General features: G+C 36.2%; 1 protein-coding gene across 1 annotated transcript in view; it reads right to left on the bottom strand.

Moving 5' to 3' along the window:
* Nucleotides 1–10,986: 10,986 nt before the first annotated feature.
* The window catches only part of LOC132552580 (glutamine--tRNA ligase-like), a 35,759-nt gene continuing 21,380 nt past the window's right edge, over nt 10,987–25,365 (bottom strand). Inside the window, exon 23 of the mRNA XM_060216766.1 lies at nt 10,987–12,496. Within this exon, the coding sequence (XP_060072749.1) occupies nt 12,446–12,496 (51 nt within the window). The 3' untranslated portion in view covers nt 10,987–12,445. The remainder of the gene's footprint in view (nt 12,497–25,365) is intronic.

Below are 25,365 nucleotides of genomic sequence, written 5' to 3'. Positions count from 1 at the left end.
AATGTTAACAACACTATGTCGGCTTCACTTCCTTAACATCCACTAATTTTCAGTTCAATGGAACCAGCAGAACTTGAAAAGAAGTTTTGAATGTGTTTTTCAAGATGGCGTTCACGACTGCTATATTGGATTTCAGATCAACCTGAGCAATAATCACACTTGGTAAGGACTACTTCGAGATCATTTCAGGCAAGTTTCACCTCTATCCACAAGTCAAACTTGAAAAGATTAAAAACGAAAAAGTTTACGCACGGAGCACAACGACGAACGGAACATGATGGCTGCAGATCATAGTAACCGTTCGAGTTAGATAACCAAAACATGTAGAGAGCATTCATTGAGGTGATTTCCATCCAGATACATACATTAGGTATTTACTGAATTTGTTCAATTAAATCATCATACTTTTCCCCGACATACACGTTGATGTTTTTACATACAACAGCAGATGAAAGCGAATCTTAAGGCCGCTTAATTTTGAAAGTTATAAAGCGCTCAGAAACATACGGTTAATAATGGCGAACCCTTAGAAATACTTTGTGTGGAAATTCACGAGGATTTTAAAATCCCAACGACACCAATATCCTGCACATGATCGGCTTGTACAGCTACATGGCAGATGGAATTTTAATCGCAGCACGGAATTGGAACATCCGGTTCTTCGATTGAATAAAAATATATTGACAGAAAAAAAAAATGTTTTTAACATTTTCATGAGGGAAATAGAAATATTTCAAAAGTCTGAAATAATACAGATAAATTTGGCAATCATAATCGTGTGTTACCAAGCTGCTTGATCACTTCTCTATGGCGAATCGTGTGCAGACAACTATGGTATAATTGAACGAGACTAAAACGCATGCTGCCAGAGACATGTTGAAAAAAATATAATTTAAACCAATCAAAATAAGAGCACATCCGATTTCCTGTTTACCTTATCACAGGTTATACATCATCTCCTACACGGAATATGCCGAAAGTTCCCGATTCGGCAAGAAAAGTTGGATGTTAAGGTACTTCCACCCTAATGGACCACTTCCGGTTATAATCCCGACGAATGCCGACGTTTTATAGATCGTGAATTTTCGGAAGTCAAAGAGTTGACGTTCATGCCCTTAATTTTAGCGGGGAAAAGGCAAAAAAAAAAAAAAAATGCCTTCCTTACATCCTTTAATATCACCGGGCATTTTAAAACATGCTACTGCTGAAAATATTGCAGGCTTTGGCTTAAACTTCCAACATCTAAAAAATATTCCAAAGGTATGGTGAAGATGGTCTGAGAGCAATATTTGTGCAAAAGAACTGTAATGGACAGCCGCGGATCTCTTCTACAAAGTGTGTTCTGGATTCTGTAATTCCAAAGCTTGTTGAACTGTTTGAAAAGTAGGATAAAAATGAGCTTTTTATATAGCTATAATGGTAACACTTTTTTGTGTAAAAAGGACTTGATTTCTTATTCGTTTTTGTTATATAATGAATTATGTGGTCATAATCGGGGTCAAGGTCAGAGGTCAAGGTAAGAAAATATCAGAAATAGTTAACTTTTATTGCTATTCTACTTGTAGCCTTCAAAGAGTTTAGTATTTATAATCTGTTTGGCTATAATGCTATTGTATGCAATTTTCCTGAGATCTAATGTGTCATCGAAATTAAGGGGGTAGGGGTATTAAAACTTAGAAATATCTAATCACATGTGGTAATAGTTTCTAAAAGTTATTTGGAAATTTGCGGAAGGTGTGCCAGCAAGTATTTAAACAGATTTTTCATTTGAAAACTCTTGTCACACTCAGTTTACCTTACAAAGTGTCTTTGTCACTTTTCTACAGGTGACAACGAGGGTACCGAGATAACACTTTTTCGCATATCGTACATTGTATATGAATGTAATATGAATAGCAGCTATTTTATTATTCATTGCTGTTATTATGGTATGTAAAAACACATGTTTTTGTTTGAAATTAAGTTTTTTTTATTGGGCATACACTAATATTTTCACCGTATCCAACCAGCATGCTATGGGACACCATTGAAAGACTTAAATTTTTGTTAGATGAAAAAAACTTGTGGATAAGTATGGTCAGTAATGGAGTATACATTGTGATCTTTATGAATAAGGTGAAAATTTTGATTTTTGATTTTGTCCCTATTAAAAGGCTTCACGGGCTGAATACCTTAAAAGAATTTCATTTTTGATGATTTTGAAATTTCCTTACAATAATGTAAATAAAGCCATGAAACAGGTTATCAAAGCTGTTTTACTTTTATAAGAATTACAACTAAACAATACAAAATTGTTTGTATGAGATACTAGTAGACAATTACGTCATCTTGGTTTAAAGTGACGAGTCTGGGAAGGGAGCAGTGCACGTACTCTGAGGTGTAATAATAAATATTACCGAAAACGTGTATATGTACATTACTTCTAAATAAGGAAATTACACGTGACGCGCTGTAGACATGCATGACGTGTTGGAAAAATTCATGTCTCATATATTTATATGATGTAACGTACTTAGACTTGGTCAATTCAAACTGTCACCAATCTCGTTATTGACGTGACTAACGGCTGTTCCGAGAACTACCTCCTCACTTTGTAGTACGCTAGGGGAAAGCACTGACGGCACTATGCAATAATACTGCCAAATAAAAAAATATGGCGGCGTTCTAGTGAACAAATAGTCAGTTAAGCTGTCGTGAAATGCAAGAATCTGGATTGATTCTCACGGTTAAAGTTAAACTTTACCTAACAAAATATTTCTCAAAGTACACATGTCAAGTGTTTTAGCCTTATTATATGAGCCATGAGTTCCAATAGACGTCCTTTAAATAAAATGTACTTTCCACCTAAATGGTTTATCTCCAAATACATTTGACAACATCGCCAGTTGCCCTGTCTATCGAGCATTTCAGAACGATCACAATAAATTTTAGAAAATAAATTCCCGCTCATTATTTATACCGTCTGCATGTTGGCCTGTCTGGGAGTGATACATTTCTGCAAGGCCCCCACTGGGCAGAAGACACATACGTCTTCCAGTAATAGTCGGCTTTGTCGCTGTCTGGACAAGTCTCGACATACTATTTGTAATCTAATTATCAAACGTGTAACCCCTGTGATACAATGTATTGTTTTATCACTTACGTGGGGCCACAAAAAGGGTTTACAAATATCACTGGACTTATGATTTTGTTTGCTCTACTAACCAATCGCCTCATCGCGGACAATGCCGAAAAGTTCCGAAACCTGACTGAATTGGCCGAAGTGCTCCGATTACATTTATTTCTTCCGAAAGATTGAAAAAAAAAACAAGCACAAGAGAAAAAGCACCTTTTAATGATTTAGATTGAGATACAGTAGGGCCAAACAATGAATTAAACTGACTCATACAGCTGTTTCGTCCTGTTAGGACTCGTCAGTGATGCTTCATCATACAGCTGTTTCGTCCTTCTAGGACTCGTCAGTGATGCTTCATCATACAGCTGTTTCGTCCTTCTAGGACTCGTCAGTGATGCTTCATCATACAGCTGTTTCGTACTTCTAGGACTCGTCAGTGATGCTTCATCATACAGCTGTTTCGTCCTTCTAGGACTCGTCAGTGATGCTTCATCATACAGCTGTTTCGTACTTCTAGGACTCATCAGTGATGCTACATCATACAGCTGTTTCGTCCTGTTAGGATTCCTCAGTGATGCTACATCATACAGCTGTTTCGTCCTTCTAGTACTCGTCAGTGATGCTACATCATACAGCTGTTTCGTCCTGTTAGGACTCGTCAGTGATGCTAAGGGCCTAAATATTGAAGCGTAGGAGTTGATATAGGACATATAATATAAATCATTCATCTGACTACGATTATACAAATAGCTATATAAAGATATTGTAAAAAGTGTTTATTCAATAAAATTTATTTTCATCTACGGAAATTACGACCAATAAATTTGACTTATCATTCTAATGAGACTTCCAATCCGATGCATTCCGAATGAGAAATGCAGTTTTACATGTATCGAACCTCTTGTGTCTGTCAGTCAACTGGTGGTTTTAATGAAATATTCACGAATCAGACGGTCCATGGATTTGTCATTCTCTCCTGGGAAGCATGATGTCCATTCTTGAAATTTCACGCACAATTTCCAGATTTTCGAAGCGTACGTATTTGTTTATAGATAGACAACAACAATTTTTCGCGTAAATATAGTCGTCAAAACTATTCTGGTCTCGTGAATGATCAAGTGTTACATCAATGTGGTAATAAAAGGATTCAAGATGACACGTATAGGGTTATTTATGTTGCAATATTTCCAAGAAGAAATCTTTATTTGCTATCACCTCTAAATATCAGAAATGTGGTTTTTTCAGTGTGGTATGTCTTTACCATACACATATTACACTATACATATCATACAGATATCACACTATATATACCATACACGTATTACACTATACATACCATACAGATATTACACTATACATACCATACACCTATTACACTATACATAAGATACACCTATTACACTATACATACCATACAGATATTACACTATACATACCATACAGATATTACACTATACATACCATACAGATATCACACTATACATACCATACACGTATTACACTATACATACCATACAGATATCACACTATACATACCATACACCTATTACACTATACATACCATACACGTATTACACTATGTATACCATAGAGATATTACACTATACATACCATACACGTATTACACTATACATACCATACAGATATTACACTATACATACCATACAGATATTACACTATACATACCATACAGATATCACACTATACATACCATACAGATATTACACTATACATACCATACATATATTACACTATACATACCATACAGATATTACACTATACATACCATACAGATATTACACTATACATACCGTACACGTTTTACACTATACATACCATACAGATATTACACTATACATACCATACAGATATCACACTATAGATGAATGTTATACATCTATTTAATGATGATGATGATGATGATGATGATGATGATGATGATGATATGGACTTTCCTGTCCCCTGTCGATTCGTCAGAACAAATACATAGTCATTTAGACACACAAAGTCCCAGATGTTCTCTATAGAGAAAAGAACCTAGAAGTAATTATGTGTCGACTGGCAAGGTCATCTACTTGAATCGTTATACTTGTATTGACTTGTATTGATTCATAGTTTTGGTAAAAATAAAACAATGAAAAAAACATCGATGAAGCCATGGGGTAATTCGATAGGTAGCTTCATTCGCGACATCCAAACTGATTACTGTTTGTTTCTCCCTCAAACGACAGTAAAAAAATATGTCCAAACAACATTGCTATTATCTTAAATTTCAGAATTGTACAGTATAAGTTATTTTCAAATGTTTTTATTGTTATTATTAAATTGAAAACGTGAAAAATTAAAACCAGATTATAAAGTAATGAAAAAAAGACAGTAAAATATTGAATATCATGTCTACATCCGATGACATCAGCATTGTTAACCCGGCTTTATATTTATACTCCTGTTTTAACAAAGCAACATATACATATGTAACTATACAATAGGAAGTATTTAAAACCTAGCCCATGCTAACACTCACCGGCTTCAGTACGAGTTTAACACACAGGATTGAGTTAAGTAGGTTATTTACAGATCACAATATATAAAATAGATTTAGAATTGTCAGACATTTTCCAAATAACTCAATAGAGTTCCTAACTCCTGGAAGTAAATTCCATGACAATTTCGGAACAACACATTAACAGGTTAAAAGTACATGTTGCGGTTTTTTACCTAGAGTCGAACACTGACAAAGGCAGTTGAGGTCTAATAGAGTAATGGATACTGTGACTGTATCGTTAACATTCCATACACTTTTTGTAGATAGAAGCTTGAATCGAGTCCTTTACAATACAGTAGAATCTGAGTACAGTTTTAGTGTGATTTGGATAAATACACTTCAGACGACCCGAGAACAAGTTTTCACAAATTCCTACGAAATGAAAACAAAATAAGATCGTTGTCATTCGGATATCGTAATTGTTAAAGATACGCGATGTATGTGCTAAAATATAATTCCGATCGACAAATTTGTTCTATCTTCAGTCTCTGTGGTTGTTGTGATAATTGTGTGTTAATGGAAGGATTCATGAGCAAACCTCTTAATGACGTCAATCGAAAAAAGGGAAAACTGTGGAACATTTTGGAATTGCATTTGTAATTAACAAAGCTGAAACGGATAATTTCATTGTCTTTGAATTAAGATTGGAAAACACTCAAACACAATGAAATATTCCTCGACTTGTACGCCATTTTTCTTAAAAAAAAGAAAAGACAGAAAACAACTCCGAATACGTTTCCGTACAAAGATGCAGAAGTCGAGATTACGTTATTTTGAATATTTAAAGTCATTACCTTGGACCACACAGCCATCTAAAATGTCGGGAAAGATGACAAGCTATGATAAATGAAAATTTAATTAGCAGGCCTTCTATACAAAAACATGAACAGCACATAGCAAACAAATATACACACCTTTTAGTTATAAAATTACTCAGTCTGTACAAAGATATGATGATAAGCTGTATGTAAATGATACATGTGTTTACTTTGTAAAATCATCTCATGTCGTCTCTTCTGAGTGTAGAGACAAGCAGACATCTCCAGTGTCTGATCAACAGCTTAATATACACAGTGTTAACATTGAAATATGTGCCTTACCCTGCGTTATGCATGTAAAGTTTACAATCATTAGAAACACAACTACAAAGTGCACGTGATTTTAAACCGAGTCAGAATTTTAGATGGAATATTTCCAAAGTCTTATTAAAATGTACATGTTTCTTTGCCGGTAGATTAATCAATGGGGGTCAACAAATATCATAAAAATAAACAAACTTGCCAAATAGTGTACGTGTAGGGCTGCGCGTGAAGGATATACTGGCACGTGTCCCGTATAAAAACGTATCATTACACAGCATACGCCTTGTCGTTAATTGAGGAGCTCTATACTACTGTCGGGCGTTTCAAAATCCAAAGGTATTAAACCTGAAAGCTTAACGACCTATTGTGCTTTACAAACAGTGTACAGAGCTGCATTTCACTAAATTAGCGTGCACGCGCATTAATTATCTAGAACTTCGTATACCTGTACAATTAGTTGCACATGCAACACTGTGGTACGTTTATATCTATCTCTATGGTTTCCTCTGGTTGTCAGTGAGGTATTTCCCACAGTGGAATATAAACATTTACAATGAAGTGTCATCACAATGATAAGATTGCTTACCACCATAAAGAGTTGTTCCCCTTTGCTAAGTATCTGTACCGATTCCTTCGCTAGAACTTCCTACTAAACAGTACTATTCATTAGGGTCGCAGATCCCAATTTGAACCAAACGACAATAGCTTATGATCATAGACCACATCATCATTGTTCTATTTTGATGATTAAGTATTTAAAATCACCATCATGATGATGATATATTATAGAGAAGTAATCGATGCGTTGGAAATCGTTAATTTTCAAGGTGAGTCAAGGTGAATCATTTTAATTCAGTATCGTGTCGGCTGGGCTTCCAGTCGAATGACAAATAATTTCGTTAAAAGCACCGCACGCATTATTGTAAAAGAGATTTTTTTTGAAGATTACAAATTTGATTTTATGCTTCATCAAAAGACCTCAAAATTCCAAATACATCATATAACGGTACCGGTTACAATTGGGTTTCATGGAGATGTATGTATACTCCCTCGTGATAGCCCGCTGTATGTAAACTATGTTATATCATACAAGTTTGACTTTCACTGCTGACTATTGGGCAAGAGGGACCACTATCTCTCCTATCCTACATGTTGTTTTGACCATTTCTGGATCTCTGGTAAATGTATTGTCAGAGTAATGGTACCAGCTGAAGTTCCGCGGCGCTGTATGTGTAGGTCATGACATTTCAGCGAAATCTATCTGTGGATACTGATTTCATGCGACCTTACAGCACGGATACAAACAAACTAAGTATTAAACAAATACCTAATGCTACACTTTTTATCTCGACATTACTTGAATAATTACAGACAGATAACCTGGGCCGCCATGGATCAGCTACTACAAGGAGACATCACATCAAAAAACAACCCTGAATGTCGCTCGTACGCCACCAACTACTGCAATCAAACTCCGACTTAGACAGACGTAGCTGTTCACGGGCCGACTAACTCTAAAAAAATAACGCTCGAAATAGGCGAAGACATTCGTAAAGACAATGTTTAACAAGTTCTTCCATGCTTTACTTATGGTATACAATAAACCTGGTAGATAGTTGTGACACAATTTTGCAAAAAAAAAAAAAAAAAAAAATCTCACAATATTTAGCTGTAGTAATCTTGGTCTCCGCTTCCTGCACGGGAAGGTAAAGACTAAGAAACTGGTGAAAGGTCTATATATACCGCCATCTCTACCTTGCGATCAAGGCAGACATTTCCGATGGGATTGTGGGATCGACTCCGTATCTCTTTATCAGACTGTACGGTTGGTAAAGATATAGACGATTGATTTCCGTGTTACTGTTTATCACCGTCTGAGAAAGTGGTGTCCTGAACAATCACCTAATGACAGATGTGAGCGAACGATTTAATCTTCATATCAAACCACAGAAATAACTGTTGAAGACACGATTTCCTCCATAGTGAATTTAAACAGTCATAACTCATATGTATTAGAAATTAGGTCAAAACAAAGATATTGTTGACATGTTCATGCAAAATAAAGTGTTCCAGAGAGCAAAAGAAAAATGTATTCTATGACTTTCAGATGATCTTAACATTTTACCAATGTGCGTTCTTGTGCATTTTAGGGCATGGAAGTGTAGTTCTGTGTTCGTTAGCCGTTACAACTTTATTGAAGTGTTAATTACGACCGTACATGATTAACAAAGAGGAATACTCGAAATTCCATGTAACGGAATTTAGGCTATCTCTTAAACAACCATCAACATTGTTAAATAACGGTCCCTATCAACCAATATCTGGTATCATACAAAAATCTCCATTTTAATTAAGAATCAAATGTCCCTTTGTGGTATAAACATCATTGCTAGGTAGTCGTTACATCGGGAAGAGCAACACAGCACTACAATCAGTGTAGACTAGTAATTGGCTTGTCTGCTTTCCCCAAACACTCCCAACATCTTAGTCCCAACGCTTGCAAGCACCTGCGCCAGGTGATTAACTTAGCTACTTGTTGACACCAATTAAGGCTGTATGTAATGTAATTAGTAGTCTATCTTATCCCCGTCAGATCGCCGTCGGAGGCCGGGAGGGGTTGCGGGTTCGGGACCCTGTCGTGAACAGCCATGCTGAGCAAATCCAATGTCAGAAACAATAATCAAATGTTAATCCACAAGGGAACAAACTCTGGTCCACACACCGCCAGCTAGGGGCGGTCTTCTGATGTTTACAATCTAAAAAAAATCTTATCAATATCAAACGAATATTTATAAACAAATGATGACAAGTAGCGCATGTTTCGAAGAAGATGGTGACGAACGGCGGACGACAACGGACATGATCAGATAACCTACTTCAAGCAGCTTCCCTATCCCCTCCCGATCTGGCGACCGGAAGGGGCGGTTGTAATATGATCTCCCTCGTTCTTGGTCCGTCCGGTCTCCACTTCTACTCAGCATTTCCCCATTTGTTTTCTCAAGCTTGCTTAGGATGTCTTTTTGATGGTTTTATATAATTTGGTTATTTAGAGATCACAGGTCAAGGTCACTGTCAGTATACATTGTGAATAGAAACGATATCTAGTTTTGTTGTGCCGATTCCCCTCACACTTCATTCATTGCTTATTTCCAGACAGCAATGCTCGTTTGGCATAGCTTATTTCCAGACAGCAAATGCTCGTTTGGCATAGCTTATTTCCAGACAGCAAATGCTCGTTTGGCATAGCTTATTTCCAGACAGTAAATGCTCGTTTGGCATAGCTTATTTCCAGGCAGTAAATGCTCGTTTTGCATTGCTTATTTCCAGATAGTAAATGCTCGTTTGGCATTGCTTATTTCCAGACAGTAAATGCTCGTTTGGCATAGCTTATTTCCAGACAGTAAATGCTCGTTTGGCATTGCTTATTTCCAGACAGTAAATGCTCGTTTGGCATTGCTTATTTCCAGACAGTAAATGCTCGTTTGGCATAGCTTATTTCCAGACAGTAAATGCTCGTTTTGCATTGCTTTTTCAGGACTGGGTCGCAAGGTCATTGCTAGTGTAGCACCATGCAAGAAAATGTTGGACTAGTTTTACATGGACAACCTGTCATTGTTCCTTGAATAAAGTGTTTACCTGGGTTTGCTTTTGTGTACGGTCAGAATCGCTTGCTACAAATAGAAAATCGGTTTCTGCACAATACTTCAGGTCTGTTTGACCACTCAAATGCCACCAAGTTCTTCCTTGAAGAAATTGCTCTCTTGTGATTGCAGGACTGAATTTTGTTATTCACCACCTTTTAAATATATTTCTTTTATTACATATAGCACAAACTACTGTGTAACATACTTTACTTTATCAAAGGATGAGGTAATAATACATTTATTTTCTAGATATAAACTTAGAGATGTCATAAAGCACCTCATTAAATCAATAAAAGATACCTGTACTACAGTGGTCACTGCCATTAATTACATATTCATACTTCACGGTTAAAATTGCTAGCTATTTTTTCCCATGGAGAAAAATTGCTATTTAAAAAAAATACTAACAAGAGTTCCCATAATGATCTTGGCACTCACCACCCTCTGATCTTTCATTATTCTTAAAAAAGTCCAATTTGATGAACTTTACTAAAATTTCTTAAATCAAGAAGAATTTAAAATGTGTAAACTTATGTCTTATATTGGAGCATTTTTGTAAGAATGCATAATTCATGTACAAATAAAACAAAGACATTATTATATTAGGTCAGTGAATATTTATTATTTTCATTATACAAATGATATGCAAATTAAGTCTAACTGAAAGAAAGTATAGTAAAACTGGCTAAAATTTAAATATATGTGACATACAGGGATATCTCCCTGCTGACCCCCAAGTCATCAGACCAGCCAGAAACTGAAATCCAAATTCTTGACTCTGGTGTATTTTTTTATTTTTGTTTTATTGCAAACTAAAATTAAACTTTAACACATACAAAGATTTTGACATCTGAAAAGAGTTTCAGATATGTCATAAATACTTTGTCTAATTACCTAGAGAAAGATAATGTTAATATGTTGGCATGGTTTAGAATGACCTTGTAATGCTCAAGGTTACAGACTCTACAAGTCATCACAAAATTGATCTTATATTGATGCCTTTACAAGGGTAGATACAAATTTCCTCAAATGCAGTCTATAGAAAGAGGCATTCAACATTTTTCAAATATCGATGTATTTCAGATATATACTATATCTGTGATACCTTAATGAAAGAGAAATATATTATTCAAATGAAGACAAAAATCTGTTATTCAAATGTCTTCTTTTTGCATTTACATATACAGTCACTGACATGGGAAACACATTTGTAACATTGCACCAGCTACACCGCAACCACAGAATCGTGACAGAATAATTGTTTTTTTTTTTTGTTTTTTTAATTTCTGTCTGAAGAGTATTAACATTACAAGTGCATGTCTAAAAATTAGGTGACAGCCTAGTAATTGTGGTGGAATGCCCCTGCAATTGTTAGTGATGATGGGTGGGGAGGATGGGGAGGCAGAAAAACATTGGGGCACCAGATGCCACAAGACTGTTGGTGGGCTCAAGTTATCCACTGGAACATCAGGGGCAGACATAGCCATCTCACATGGCACATCGTGTCAACAACTTACATAATGGCTGCCTAAATGTCCTACAAAATTGGGCAATGCTTGGTATGTGGTAGAGAAAACAAACAAACGACCTGGTAGAATTGGTGTTATCTTAAATACACAGTAAAAATATTGGTCACACACAAAACAGACAGCAACGCAACTTCTCACAACAATATGTCCCTTGTGACAATGTACTGTTTTAAGTCGCTATTTAAAAGGGTATTTACAAAGTAACGGTAAGAAAAACCAAACTGAAAATTCATAACTGCCATAGATTTTTTCTATGGAGGATGATGCTTAACAAGAAAAACCATGGAAAGTCTCCATCCTGGCTGTGCCTCTTTCATCCACATGATTAGAATGTTTGTTTTCCTGAATAAATATCTGATTTAATGTCATTCCCACGTGTAGCTGTTCATTGTTAACATCACATGTCAGTCCCTAGTCAGTCATCAGCACACGATAACCGTGCAGTTGGTGGCTGCAGTAGATATGGTATATATGATTGTTATGGTGGTTAGATATCCTTGTGGATGTGCTGCTGTAGATAGAATAGACTTTTACTTCTTACCAGGGTCTTCTTTAAGTGTGACAGTGCGGTTAAACACAATCTGAAAAGATAAAATCAAGGAGAAAATTAAAGCACATTTTGTATCCTAACATAAGATAAAGTTTTGTTATTTTACTCACAAAATTATCAACTCCAATCAAATATAATTCAGCCAAAAAATAGCCCACTTCTAATCCTGTCCTATTACATACAAAATATTTAGGTATAACCTGTATTCTCCACTATACATGTAGCATTTACACATGTATCTGGACTCATCTACAAATGTGACAACTAAGTTATCTCCCCTTTATTGAGCTTGACTGTGGTGACCTGAGATCCAGATTTGAGATCACTTCTGATACTTATGCTCAGGAATGAGGACACACAATATACGCTCTAATGACCAAATGATCTGTGCAGAAAGAAGCAAACTTGTGCAAAAATTAATTAAGTAAGTGCAGTGTCTCCAACCTCTTGTTGTCTAATATCAGGTCATAGCCCTTTGAGAGCAGGGATGAAGAATTATCAAAGAAAAAAATTCTTATAATGAATTCTAGTTCAGATGATGTTCATTTAAATTGTTTTAGATCCCAAATTTCATTTTGAAAATTTCAAATACTGATTAAAGTAAGACAAGTAAGAGGTGATTATCACAGCTTCACAGTTTAATTAAACGGTATGGCCAATATCAAGTTGGCTTTAACAAATCAGGCAAGTTGGTGACAATGTTCTTGAGACATAAGCACCTGTTCTGAGCAAAATGACTACTGGGGTCACAAGCACCTGTTCTAAACAACATTACCAATGGGAACACAAAAACTTGTTCTGAGCAAAATGACCAGTAGGTACACAAACAATTGTAACCTTTGGGAACACATGTCACCGGTTCTCCTGTCTATAGTAGCCTGTCAACCTTGAAAACAATTAAACACATTTAACTTGAGCACAACCAGTGCATTCCTGATATGGTAATCAGCGAACAACAGCAAAAAATCCAGTTTCATTAATCAGAGCTCGGAAAACAATTGTGTTGTCAACCTTTGTATTGAATTAAAACTGACTGGTTAGCTAGTTCACTTAGGCTAAATTTTGGAAACAAATTCTCCAAACTCTCCTTGTAAAATGACATACAATCACTGTGGTAAACACTATGGCATATCTCTATTGCATGTAATATCTTTACTTTGTAATGTGACTCTAGGGACCTCTCTGATAGGTCTATATAATAAGTAAAGACATCAAAACTGAAAGTGAAGTACTATCTTATAAGCATACTACAAATGATACAAGTCATTTAAGAATTCACTTTTAATATTTGTCTACATCATATTGCAGTGGTGAAAAACAGGTATTTGTGAAACAATCAAGAACCTGCCTAATACATGTGACAAATAATGATATATAATTCATATTATACTGACAGGTTTAATGTATATTTATATACAACTATTTTCAAAAGACAAATTTCTTTTTCTTTCAAAAAGTAATTCTAAAGCTATCTGTACCTCCCTTGAAAAATGTATTTAAACAACTGGTATTTCACATATTTTGAAATTTTTTTTCAATAATAAATTTAGCTAATTGAATATACACCATCGCACCAAAAAGATTGTATAAGTCTGAAGATCTTTTTTTATTTTTGTTATGGGACATCTGTAAAATCATTTATCAGCAGCAAGTCTGTATAACATTAATAAATAAAACATAAAAAAAGAAACATCAATAAAAAAACACTGAAATAGAGGACAACGGGTTGATATGTAGGAAAAACAGTAAACTGCCAAACTATCAATGGAAGTTATGACAAACTGTTGCGCTGGTCCTTATGTCATGAGTGATGGTGTGGGGCATTGAGAGACCAGTGCCTGCCAAAGAAATGAAGTCAGTGGTAGACAGATCAGCCAAACTGGAGAGCATGTCATCAAATTCAATACTGGCATTCATGATGTTGATCAAATGTAAAGTAATACTGGTAAACTCAAGTTAAAGAGCCCAACTCGGTATTTATGTAATACACAGGTGTAAATGTCAGAGCTGGTTTCACTTCGCTGATAGAGGTTGGAGAGAAATTCTGACATTCATGACCGAAGTGGACAATACTTGGATCTTGTGCTTTAGGTAATCAACATTAAATCCACAAGAATTAGAATTGGAAAGTGACAGTCACAACCTGGCAAGCCAACTTTACTATTAGTCTGACCTTGAAATTTTTCAGTTGACAGTAAATGTCAGTTGTGTTAGAAAAATTGCTTCTATTCTGTTTTAACAACGTAGAAGGGACATCAGCTGCCTTGCAACAAGAAATGGTGTTGCCTTGACGACCATCAGGACATGCTGTTTTAAAATTGTGGGCTTCTAAGAAGAATCATTCTTTGAAACAAAACTCAATTTAATTTGATCTGAAAGAAAATACACACACTGGTATGAATTTGATAAAAACAAAATGAACAGAGCTTTACATAGATATACCCCACACCCCAATCTTGTACACAAGATTAACGTAGATATACCCCACACCCCAATCTTGTACACAAACTTTACGTTGAAATACCCCAAACCCCAATCTTTTACACAAGATTAACGTAGAAATACCCCACACCCCAATCTTGTACACAAGATTAACGTAGATATACCCCACACCCCAATCTTGTACACAAGATTAACGTAGATATACCCCACACCCCAATCTTGTACACAAGATTAACGTAGATATACCCCACACCCCAATCTTGTACACAAGATTAACGTAGATATACCCCACACCCCAATCTTGTACACAAGATTAACATAGAAATACCCCACACCCCAATCTTGTACACAAGATTAACATAGAAATACCCCAAACCCCAATCTTGTACACAAGATTAACGTAGATATACCCCACACCCCAATCTTGTACACAAGATTCATGTAGATATACCCCACACCCCAATCTTGTACACAAGATTCATGTAGATATACCCCACACCCCAATCTTGTACACAAGATTCATGTAGATATACCCCAAACCCCAATCTTGTACACAAGATTCATGTAGATATACCCCACACCCCAATCTTGTACACAAGATTAACATAGAAATACCCCACATCCCAATCTTGTACACAAACTTTACGTTGAAATACCCCAAACCCCAATCTTGTACACAAGATTTTGATTTTAAAAGTGAACATAGCTGCTCATTAACCACTAAACTTGACCAATGACCATCAAAACCTAATCAGGTATTGATCTTGGTACAGTGTATTGTGATGTTATGGTGTGAATCAGAACTATATCGTTAAGGAGTTCAAGATATCTTATATTCAAGCTGTTTATTTTCAAAGTGGTTTATGGTGGCCTTTGACCTTAACCACTAAAATCTACTCAGGTGCTGACCAAGGTGTTATGATGATGTGGTGTGAATATGGTATGAATGTGGTAAGAATATGAACCAAGTCTGTTCTGGGGCTCATGAGATATCACGTATACAAGTTTCTCACACACACTAACCCACACATTAACGTACAGACACACAAAGTACTTTTTATAGGTATAACAAGGCCATATGTACAATACATTACAGAAAATGTCCTAGAGAAATCAGAATAATATAATTTACCGGCAATGCATTGAGATTGATGACTGTACAATGAACATATGGAGAACTAACAAGATCCACAAACTATAATGATGTGTTGCACAACACACATCATGGCAGCGATGAATTTCAATAATGTATATAGCAAGGATTTCAACTCTACAGAACGACAGTGCCAAAGACTTGTTAAATACTTACTGGAGGAATGACTGTGACATTTCTTAGTGTTTTCTGCATTTAGATTACATGCAGCCACCCTGGTTCTACTGTTGCTATAGAGGGCGCCACACTATCGCGATACGGTACTAAGATAAATGGTCATGTTGATAAAAGAAATATGGCAAATGTCATTTTCAATCGTCTTATATAACTTATAAATATTAAAGGAATCAATTAAAAAAGAGCTCTGTCTTCACTTGCTGCAGTCATGCTGGTATCTTTTTTTTTATTCAGAAGATAAAAACAAAAATCTTCCAACATTTTGGTATAAGAATTATATAAGACATTACTTTATGTGTGAAAAACCTGTAAATTTATTTTAAAGATCAATATCTATCCTAGTCTGATTTATAAATTGTCTGGCAGCGACAAGGAAAAAAAACACACAAAAATTGTTTGATTCAGTATCATTATAAGTGAGAGAGTCTGCAATCAGATAGATAATCGTAATATGTAGGAGTGGTCTGTCTGTAATGGTGATCCATTTGACGGACAAGCATGAAACTCAATATGGTTTATGATTAATCCTTTGTACAATGTAAAACACACAGATGTATGATAGACATTAACTTACTCTCTATAGGTATATGCTGAAATTCTTTCACCGTCTTATCACAGATATCCCTTCATTAATTCATTTCAGATATCCCTCCATCTCATCATCAATATCCCTCTGTTTATTGAGTACAGATATCAATCTCATTACAGACATCCCTCCATCAACTTAACAGACATCCCTCCATCAACTTAACAGACATCCCTCCATCAAATTAACAGACATCCCTCCATCAAATTAACAGACATCCCTCCATCAACTTAACAGACATCCCTCCATCATCTTAACAGACATCCCTCCATCAACTTAACAGACATCCCTCCATCATCCCTCCATCAAATTAACAGACATCACTCCATCATCCCTCTATCAACTTAACAGACATCCCTCCATCAACTTAACAGACATCCCTCCATCAACTTAACAGACATCCCTCCATCAACTTAACAGACATCCCTCCATCAACTTAACAGACATCCCTCCATCAACTTAACAGATATCCCTCCATCAACTTAACAGACATCACTCCATCAACTTAACAGACATCCCTCCATCAACTTAACAGACATCCCTCCATCAACTTAACAGACATCCCTCCATCAACTTAACAGACATCCCTCCATCAACTTAACAAACATCACTCCATCAACTTAACAGACATCCCTCCATCAACTTAACAGACATCACTCCATAAAATTAACAGACATCACTCCATCATCCCTCTATCAACTTAACAGACATCCCTCCATCAACTTAACAGACATCACTCCATCAACTTAACAGACATCCCTCCATCAACTTAACAGACATCACTCCATCAACTTAACAGACATCTCTCCATCAACTTAACAGACATCACTCCATCAACTTAACAGACATCACTCCATCAAATTAACAGACATCACTCCATCAAATTAACAGACATCCCTCCATCAACTTAACAGACATCACTCCATCAAATTAACAGACATCCCTCCATCAACTTAACAGACATCCCTCCATCAACTTAACAGACATCACTCCATCAAATTAACAGACATCACTCCATCATCCCTCCATCAAATTAACAGACATCCCTCCATCAAATTAACAGACATCTCTCCATCATCCCTCCATCAACTTAACAGACATCCCTCCATCAACTTAACAGACATCACTCCATCATCCCTCTATCAACTTAACAGACATCCCTCCATCAACTTAACAGACATCCCTCCATCAAATTAACAGACATCCCTCCATCAAATTAACAGACATCACTCCATCATCCCTCTATCAACTTAACAGACATCCCTCCATCAACTTAACAGACATCCCTCCATCAACTTAATAGGCATCCCTCCATCAACTTAACAGGTATCCCTCCATCATCCCTCCATCAACTTAACAGACATCCCTCCATCATCCCTCCATCATCCCTCTATCAACTTAACAGACATCCCTCCATCAACTTAACAGACATCCCTCCATCAAATTAACAGACATCACTCCATCATCCCTCTATCAACTTAACAGACATCCCTCCATCAACTTAACAGACATCCCTCCATCAACTTAACAGATATCCCTCCATCATCCCTCCATCAACTTAATAGGCATCCCTCCATCATCCCTCCATCAACTTAACAGACATCCCTCCATCATCCCTCCATCAACTTAACAGACATCCCTCCATCAACTTAACAGACATCCCTCCATCATCCCTCCATCAACTTAACAGACATCCCTCCATCATCTTAACAGACATCCCTCCATCAACTTAACAGACATCCCTCCATCATCCCTCCATCAACTTAACAGACATCTCTCCATCAACTTAACAGACATCCCTCCATCAACTTAACAGGTATCCCTCCATCATCCCTCCATCAACTTAACAGACATCCCTCCATCATCCCTCCATCAACTTAACAGACATCCCTCCATCATCCCTCCATCAACTTAACAGACATCCCTCCAACATCCCTCCATCAGCTTAACAGACATCCCTCCATCAACTTAACAGACATCCCTCCATCATCCCTCCATCAACTTAACAGACATCCCTCCAACATCCCTCCATCAGCTTAACAGACATCCCTCCTTCAACTTAACAGACATCCCTCCATCAACTTAACATTCATCCCTCCATCAACTTAAACATTCCCCCATCAACTTAACAGACATCCTTCCATCATCCCTCCTTCAACTTAACAGACATCCCTCCATCAACTTAACAGACATCCTTCCATCATCCCTCCATCAACTTAACAGACATCCCTCCATCCACTTAACAGACATCCCTCCATCATCTTGACAGATATCCCTCCATCATCCCTCCATCAACTTAACAGACATCCCTCCATCAACTTAACAGACATCCCTCCATCAACTTAACAAAAATCCTTCCATTATTTTTTACAATCATCCTCCCATATATTGAGCAAGTATATAGATACAAGGGAGGTAACTAAGAGTGAACTGAGGGAAAGGTCACCGTAGACCAAGGCTAGGTACTACAATAAGGTCATTCAGTGTGGAATCTATTGTCATTTCAGGCAGATATATTAACAATCCACAAAGCAATACCGTGCCCTGGGTGGACTTGATGGATGTGACTAACTAATGTGTAGTGTAGTATTTATGGTGATAATAATCCCAGAAAATCACTGGTATGTTAATTCCCTGTATCAGCCTAGATGGTGCTGATCCGTGTCGCTTAAGAAGGTGTTGCACACCCGAGTCTGGCTGTGTATTGCCAAAATGATTGGGAATGTCATAAGTACAGACAGACAGAAACTACAAATATATTTAAACTTGTCTTCCCTCTCCGTCCCAAAATACCTTCCCCTGAGGTATTTCAGATTGGCTATTATCCCTTAGCCTTCTCTAAGGCCAACAACAACAATTTGTTCTACCTCTAGATTAGACAGCTCATCATGTTGGCATCAGAAATAAATTTGACACAAATGATGTTTTTAAAGAGACAAGTAGAAGACTTAAGACTGCAAAGTTTCATTATCAGCAGCCGACTAGCAAATCTACTTAGATGGGATCACATTGCCAGAACAGTGCAAGCTTTTCTTCTTACGAGAATTTGATTCCGTGAGATTTAATGATGATGACTCTTTTTCTATGGAATAAAATATTCATAAGGTTTTAATGTTGTGAGATAGATAATGAAATATTTCTCATTGCCCATCCATACAAGAGTACAATACAATTCTGGGAACCAATTATCCTGCCGACAGTCTAATTATAGCAGGCCAATCAGTTTACTAATGAATTGCACATTTTTATAAACTCTTGTAGTCAATTACTGTTGCCAGTCCATTAGCTGTATGATTAAAGTAATTCAAACTGGTTTGAAGAAAATGCTTCATTGAGTTTGTTTCAAATTAAAAAGCTTTTAATATTTTTAAGGATATCATCTAAATCCTTTAATAAAAGCATAAATTACCTGAGATATTCCTCAATGTAAATTATCTTGATGTTTAATGTTTATTTTTCTATAGAAACAAACACTAAACTTTTCCTAGAACAATTTTAAAATGAGTAAAAAAAATTGAGTTACCTCCCCTTACAAAACATGTCTAGTGTACATCTGTTTTTTCAAATTAGTTGCCCCACTATTGAGTTAGAACTGATCTTGAGAATTAATGAGAATTAAACATAACTACTCTTTTAGGAAATGAATTGGGATTTTTAAAAACCAACTTGTCATTGAGTACTCCAGCCTGCTCTAAATATAATTCTATATGCACTCTTCAAATTTTGAATGAAAAAAATTGAAGGAATTTGACAGGATGCCAAAAACATTAAAAATTGAAAGAAGCAGGAACAAGTATGACCTTGGAAATTATATAAATATAGGTATACTCTCCTTACAAATATATCACATGGGAGTGACATACATTCTATTGACCTTGACCTTGGATAAAGGGTCAGACACTGTCTATGATTTGTTGTAATGATCTCTTCAAGATACAGGTAAAATGACATGTAACTTGGTATTTTTTTAACTTTATATGCAATGAAATGATCCAGCTGATGATTGGTATGGCATTTTCTACACAATTGGCTTTAGCATCTATCATATGTCATGGTGATTTTACATATACCAGAAAACATCAAATCCCTCCAAAATAGCCCACAAGATACAAAGCAGACAGCAATATTTTATGACTGGTGTTATCACATAATCATCTTAAATATTACTTGGCAGGTATGATTTCTAATTTTATAAAACTATTCTACATTCCTTCAGAGCCTAGATTACGGAAATATCCAAACAAAAAAAAGGATCATACTCTACATGTATTTCCAAAGACATGATGATAAGACTGCAAGATTACACAAATGTTCAACTCAAGATGTATTTAAACATACAGTCTTAAAAAAAACAACAAATGGAAACAGACTACAATAAAAAACCTTTCTGAAATGTTGCTGAATTACTACTAAAACCCAGAAACAAACAACAAAGGATTAGGAAATTGATTGAGAGATTTTGTTTACATACCAAGTTTTATTGAAAATCCTTTAGTATCACAGACAGTAAACTGAAACTTTAAGTTAAAATGTGGAATGTTTGATTTAGTGATGGCAGGATGATACACTTGATATTTGTAAGGGCAGGAAGAAAGACACCCAAGGTCGTGTGAGTTTAAACAGGTATACACTACATGCCTATACCATGCTGGGAGTTGATTAGGGCTTGCCTTTGATTGTAACTCCTGAGCTTCAATGCTAAACACAAACTCCTAAATCATCGCATTATAAGTTTATACTCATTACATGCTATCTGTATTTCAAACAAACATTGTTAGCTATCCAAGTATACTGCTGGTTACATCTTTAGGAATTTGTACAGGATCTCTTCATTTACAGTACAATATGTACGTAACACCACATTCTTATACCAAACTCCAGAGCTATTAAAACAACACTGACAGAGACGCTCTCCACGGGTTTTTATATTGGCAAAAACAGAGAACCTTTTACTAGCACAAAGATTTAAAAGTACAACATACACATGTACTTGTACAAAGGATAATGTATTCTGGATCAGCGGGAGTCTTTTATCTAATATAGTGTTGAGTGTCATCTGGTGTAAGTTTCCAAAATGACCTGATGACAACAAAAATCAGCCATCTTTAATTAGTTTGAGATGTATTTTGTTCCTTCTGTCATTAAAAACAATTAATTTTTCCTACTTTTGAATGTAAGTGGTATAAAATGAAAAGTATTTAATTACATCCAGAAATGATATCTTAGCAGAGTTGTGCCAGGTGGCTATCTATTGTGGTCACTTACTGTTTACCTAGAATTTGGCCAAGCAAAATGAAACAATGACATCTATTGCTGATTAGGGTAAATTGCTTTTGAAACACAAGAAGGCATCACATGTCAGCTGGTAATTATCTTTTGATGAAGAAACAGAGAGATTTATACACCAATCAATGATTTTTTTGTTGTTGTGTGATAACATTAAATCATGCTCTTTATAAATGAAGTTTCTCATAAAACAGCTCATATCAAAACAATGTCCCAAAGTGCTACTTAATATGACAAGCATTATAAATCATAGAGGTAGAAAAAAAAAATTCTGCATCGTTTCCTGAAGATTATGATAGGTATGGACCTTGAAATGACCTTGTTTCCTGTTTTGGCGCTAGGTTTGTGTAGTATCATTTTTAACCCCTCCACTCTGCCTTCATAAATCAGAATATGACACATAGCTACAGTCACACAAACATCCCAACTCCAGAATCTATGTAGGTATATACAGTTTAGTACCCACTGTGTCTAATACAACTCTCCATCTGCTTCAGCTCTAACCTGCAGACACCCTCATCCTGTCCAGAAGGGCTGCCATTTAAGGACACCCAGATTTGTACCTATGTTATTTAGTTATTATGTCTACATGTTTCAATGTTAGCTTTGATAATATCAAGGATTTACATATCATTAAAGTATCTTAACCCAGTCGAGCGCTGATTCTATATAAAATTCTGAAGTACATTTGTAATTAACCACTTTAATCAGATGTCGACAAACCTAACAACACCTAGAAAATGATTTCATGTCCGATGTTTTTCCCGATCTAGATGGTGATAAGTATGCTAAAAGCAAGCCAATGTCGTCTTTACATCTGTACAAGTGCATACGCCTGTCTGCAGAATTTTATGTTCAACTACTGTTTATCGAGATTCTACAATACATCAATGCTTTTTGTCTCCACACTTTGAACACTTTGACGATGTTACAACATGGCTTGGATATGATGATGTTGATAGGAACGCACACAGCGCAGGAAATGTAGCCAGCATTGACAAAGGCGAAGACAAAGGAAGCGGTCAGAGGGAACCACGTAACTGCACCATAGTGCATCTGTAAGCATGTGACTTGATGATAAAACAGACATGGACAATTTCACTAACAGCAATACAATATCTATGGACAATTTCACAAAGAGTTCATTGGAAAGAAGTCTATTTTATGGGTGCATGCTATGTAGACATGTAGTAAATTTTAACTTTCATTTCTCTGATGTTTGATTACATCTGATGAGGAAGCATCAGATGAACTGTCATTTCAATACCACAGGTTCTTTATCAATTGGAACCTAAATTTTAACAGTGATTAAAGAATATTCAGACTCTGTTTGATTTGTTTTACATGATTAGTGGAGCACATTGAAAACATACCTTTTTCATAGATGCAATTGTTTTTGCAGTTTTTTCCAAAAGCTTGGAAAAAAAAGAACGCTGTAGATCGTGTCAATAAACTCCCCCCCCATGCATGGATCAGGAAGTCAAAGTGAGCAGAGTCACATAGATATACCCCCAAAGTGATTACTATATACCCATTAAGTACTTATCACTTATACACTATTTTACCTGATAAGCCTGTTAGTCCTACTACTTTTCTACATATACATGCCCCTTAGAAAGTAGCTAACATTACTGGTTTACCAATATAGAAATATATAAAATAACCATAACTTGCCTGAAAGGACTTTTTTCTACAATAGAATCTCTCCTCTACAAAAGTTTCATACCTTAACATGGAAGTGTGAGTTGTGAGAATGTTTGTAGTGAGTATTTCGTAGTGTGAGTTGGGAGAATGTTTGTAGTGAGTATTCTGGTAGTGTGAGTTGTGAGAATGTTTGTAGTGAGTATTCTGGTAGTGTGAGTTGTGAGAATGTTTGTAGTGAGTATTCTGATGGTGTGAGTGGTGAGAATATTTGTAGTGAGTATTCTGGTAGTGTGAGTTGTGAGAATGATTGTAGTAAGTATTCTGGTAGTGTGAGTTGTGAGAATGTTTGTAGTGGGTATTTGGTAGTGTGAGAATGTTTGTACTGTGTATTCTGGTAGTGTGAGTTGCGAGAATGTTTGTAGTGAGTATTCTGGTAGTGTGAGTTGTGAGAATGTTTGTAGTGGGTATTCTAGTAGTGTGAGTTGTGAGAATGTTTGTAGTGAGTATTCTGGTAGTGTGAGTTGTGAGAATGTTTGTACTATGTATTCTGGTAGTGTGAGTGTTGAGAATGTTTATACTGTGTATTCTGGTAATGTGAGTTGTGAGAATGTTTGTAGTGGGTATTCTAGTAGTGTGAGTTGTGAGAATGTTTGTAGTGAGTATTCTGGTAGTGTGAGTTGTGAGAATGTTTGTAGTGGATATTCAAGTAGGGTGAGTTGTGAGAATGTTTGTAGTGTGTATTATGATAGTGTGAGTTGTGAGAATGTTTGTAGTGAGTATTCTAGTAGTATGCGTTGTGAGAATGTTTGTAGTGGGAATTCTGGTAGTGAGAGTTGTGAGAATGTTTGTACTGTGTATTTTGGTAGTGTGAGTTATGAGAATGTTTGTAGTGAGTATTCTGGTAGAGTGAGTTGTGAGAATGTTTGTAGTGGGTATTCTGGTAGTGTGAGTTGTGAGAATGTTTGTAGTGAGTATTCTGGTAGAGTGAGTTGTGAGAATGTTTGTAGTGGGTGTTCTGGTAGTGTGAGTTGTGAGAATGTTTGTAGTGAGTGTTCTGGTAGTGTGAGTTGTGAGAACGTTTGTAGTGAGTATTCTGGTAGTGTGAGTTGTGAGAATGTTTGTAGTGAGTATTCTGGTAGTGTGAGTTGTGAGAATGTTTGTACTGTGTATTCTGGTAGTGTGAGTGTTGAGAATGTTTGTACTGTGTATTCTGGTAGTGTGAGTTGTGAGAATGTTTGTTTGGGTATTCTGGTAGTGTGAGTTGTGAGAATGTTTGTAGTGAGTGTTCTGGTAGTGTGAGTTGTGAGAATGTTTGTAGTGAGTGTTCTGGTAGTGTGAGTTGTGAGAATGTTTGTAGTGAGTATTCTGGTAGTGTGAGTTGAGAGAATGTTTGTAGTGTGTATTCTGGTAGTGTGAGTTGTGAGAATGTTTGTAGTGAGTGTTCTGGTAGTGTGAGTTGTGAGAATGTTTGTAGTGAGTATTTTAGTAGTGTGAGTTGTGAGAATGTTTGTAGTGAGTATTCTGGTAGTGTGAGTTGTGAGAATGTTTGTAGTGTGTATTCTGGTAGTGTGAATTGTGAGAATGTTTGTACTATGTATTCTGGTAGTGTGAG

This window comes from Ylistrum balloti, unplaced genomic scaffold, assembly GCF_031769215.1.
Source record: "Ylistrum balloti isolate Yb309-2 unplaced genomic scaffold, AGI_CSIRO_Ybal_v1 Utg370260, whole genome shotgun sequence".
Lineage (NCBI taxonomy): Eukaryota > Metazoa > Mollusca > Bivalvia > Pectinida > Pectinidae > Ylistrum > Ylistrum balloti.
The sequence above is the reverse complement of the archived record's forward strand: the minus strand, read 5'-3'. Positions and strand labels throughout refer to the sequence as shown.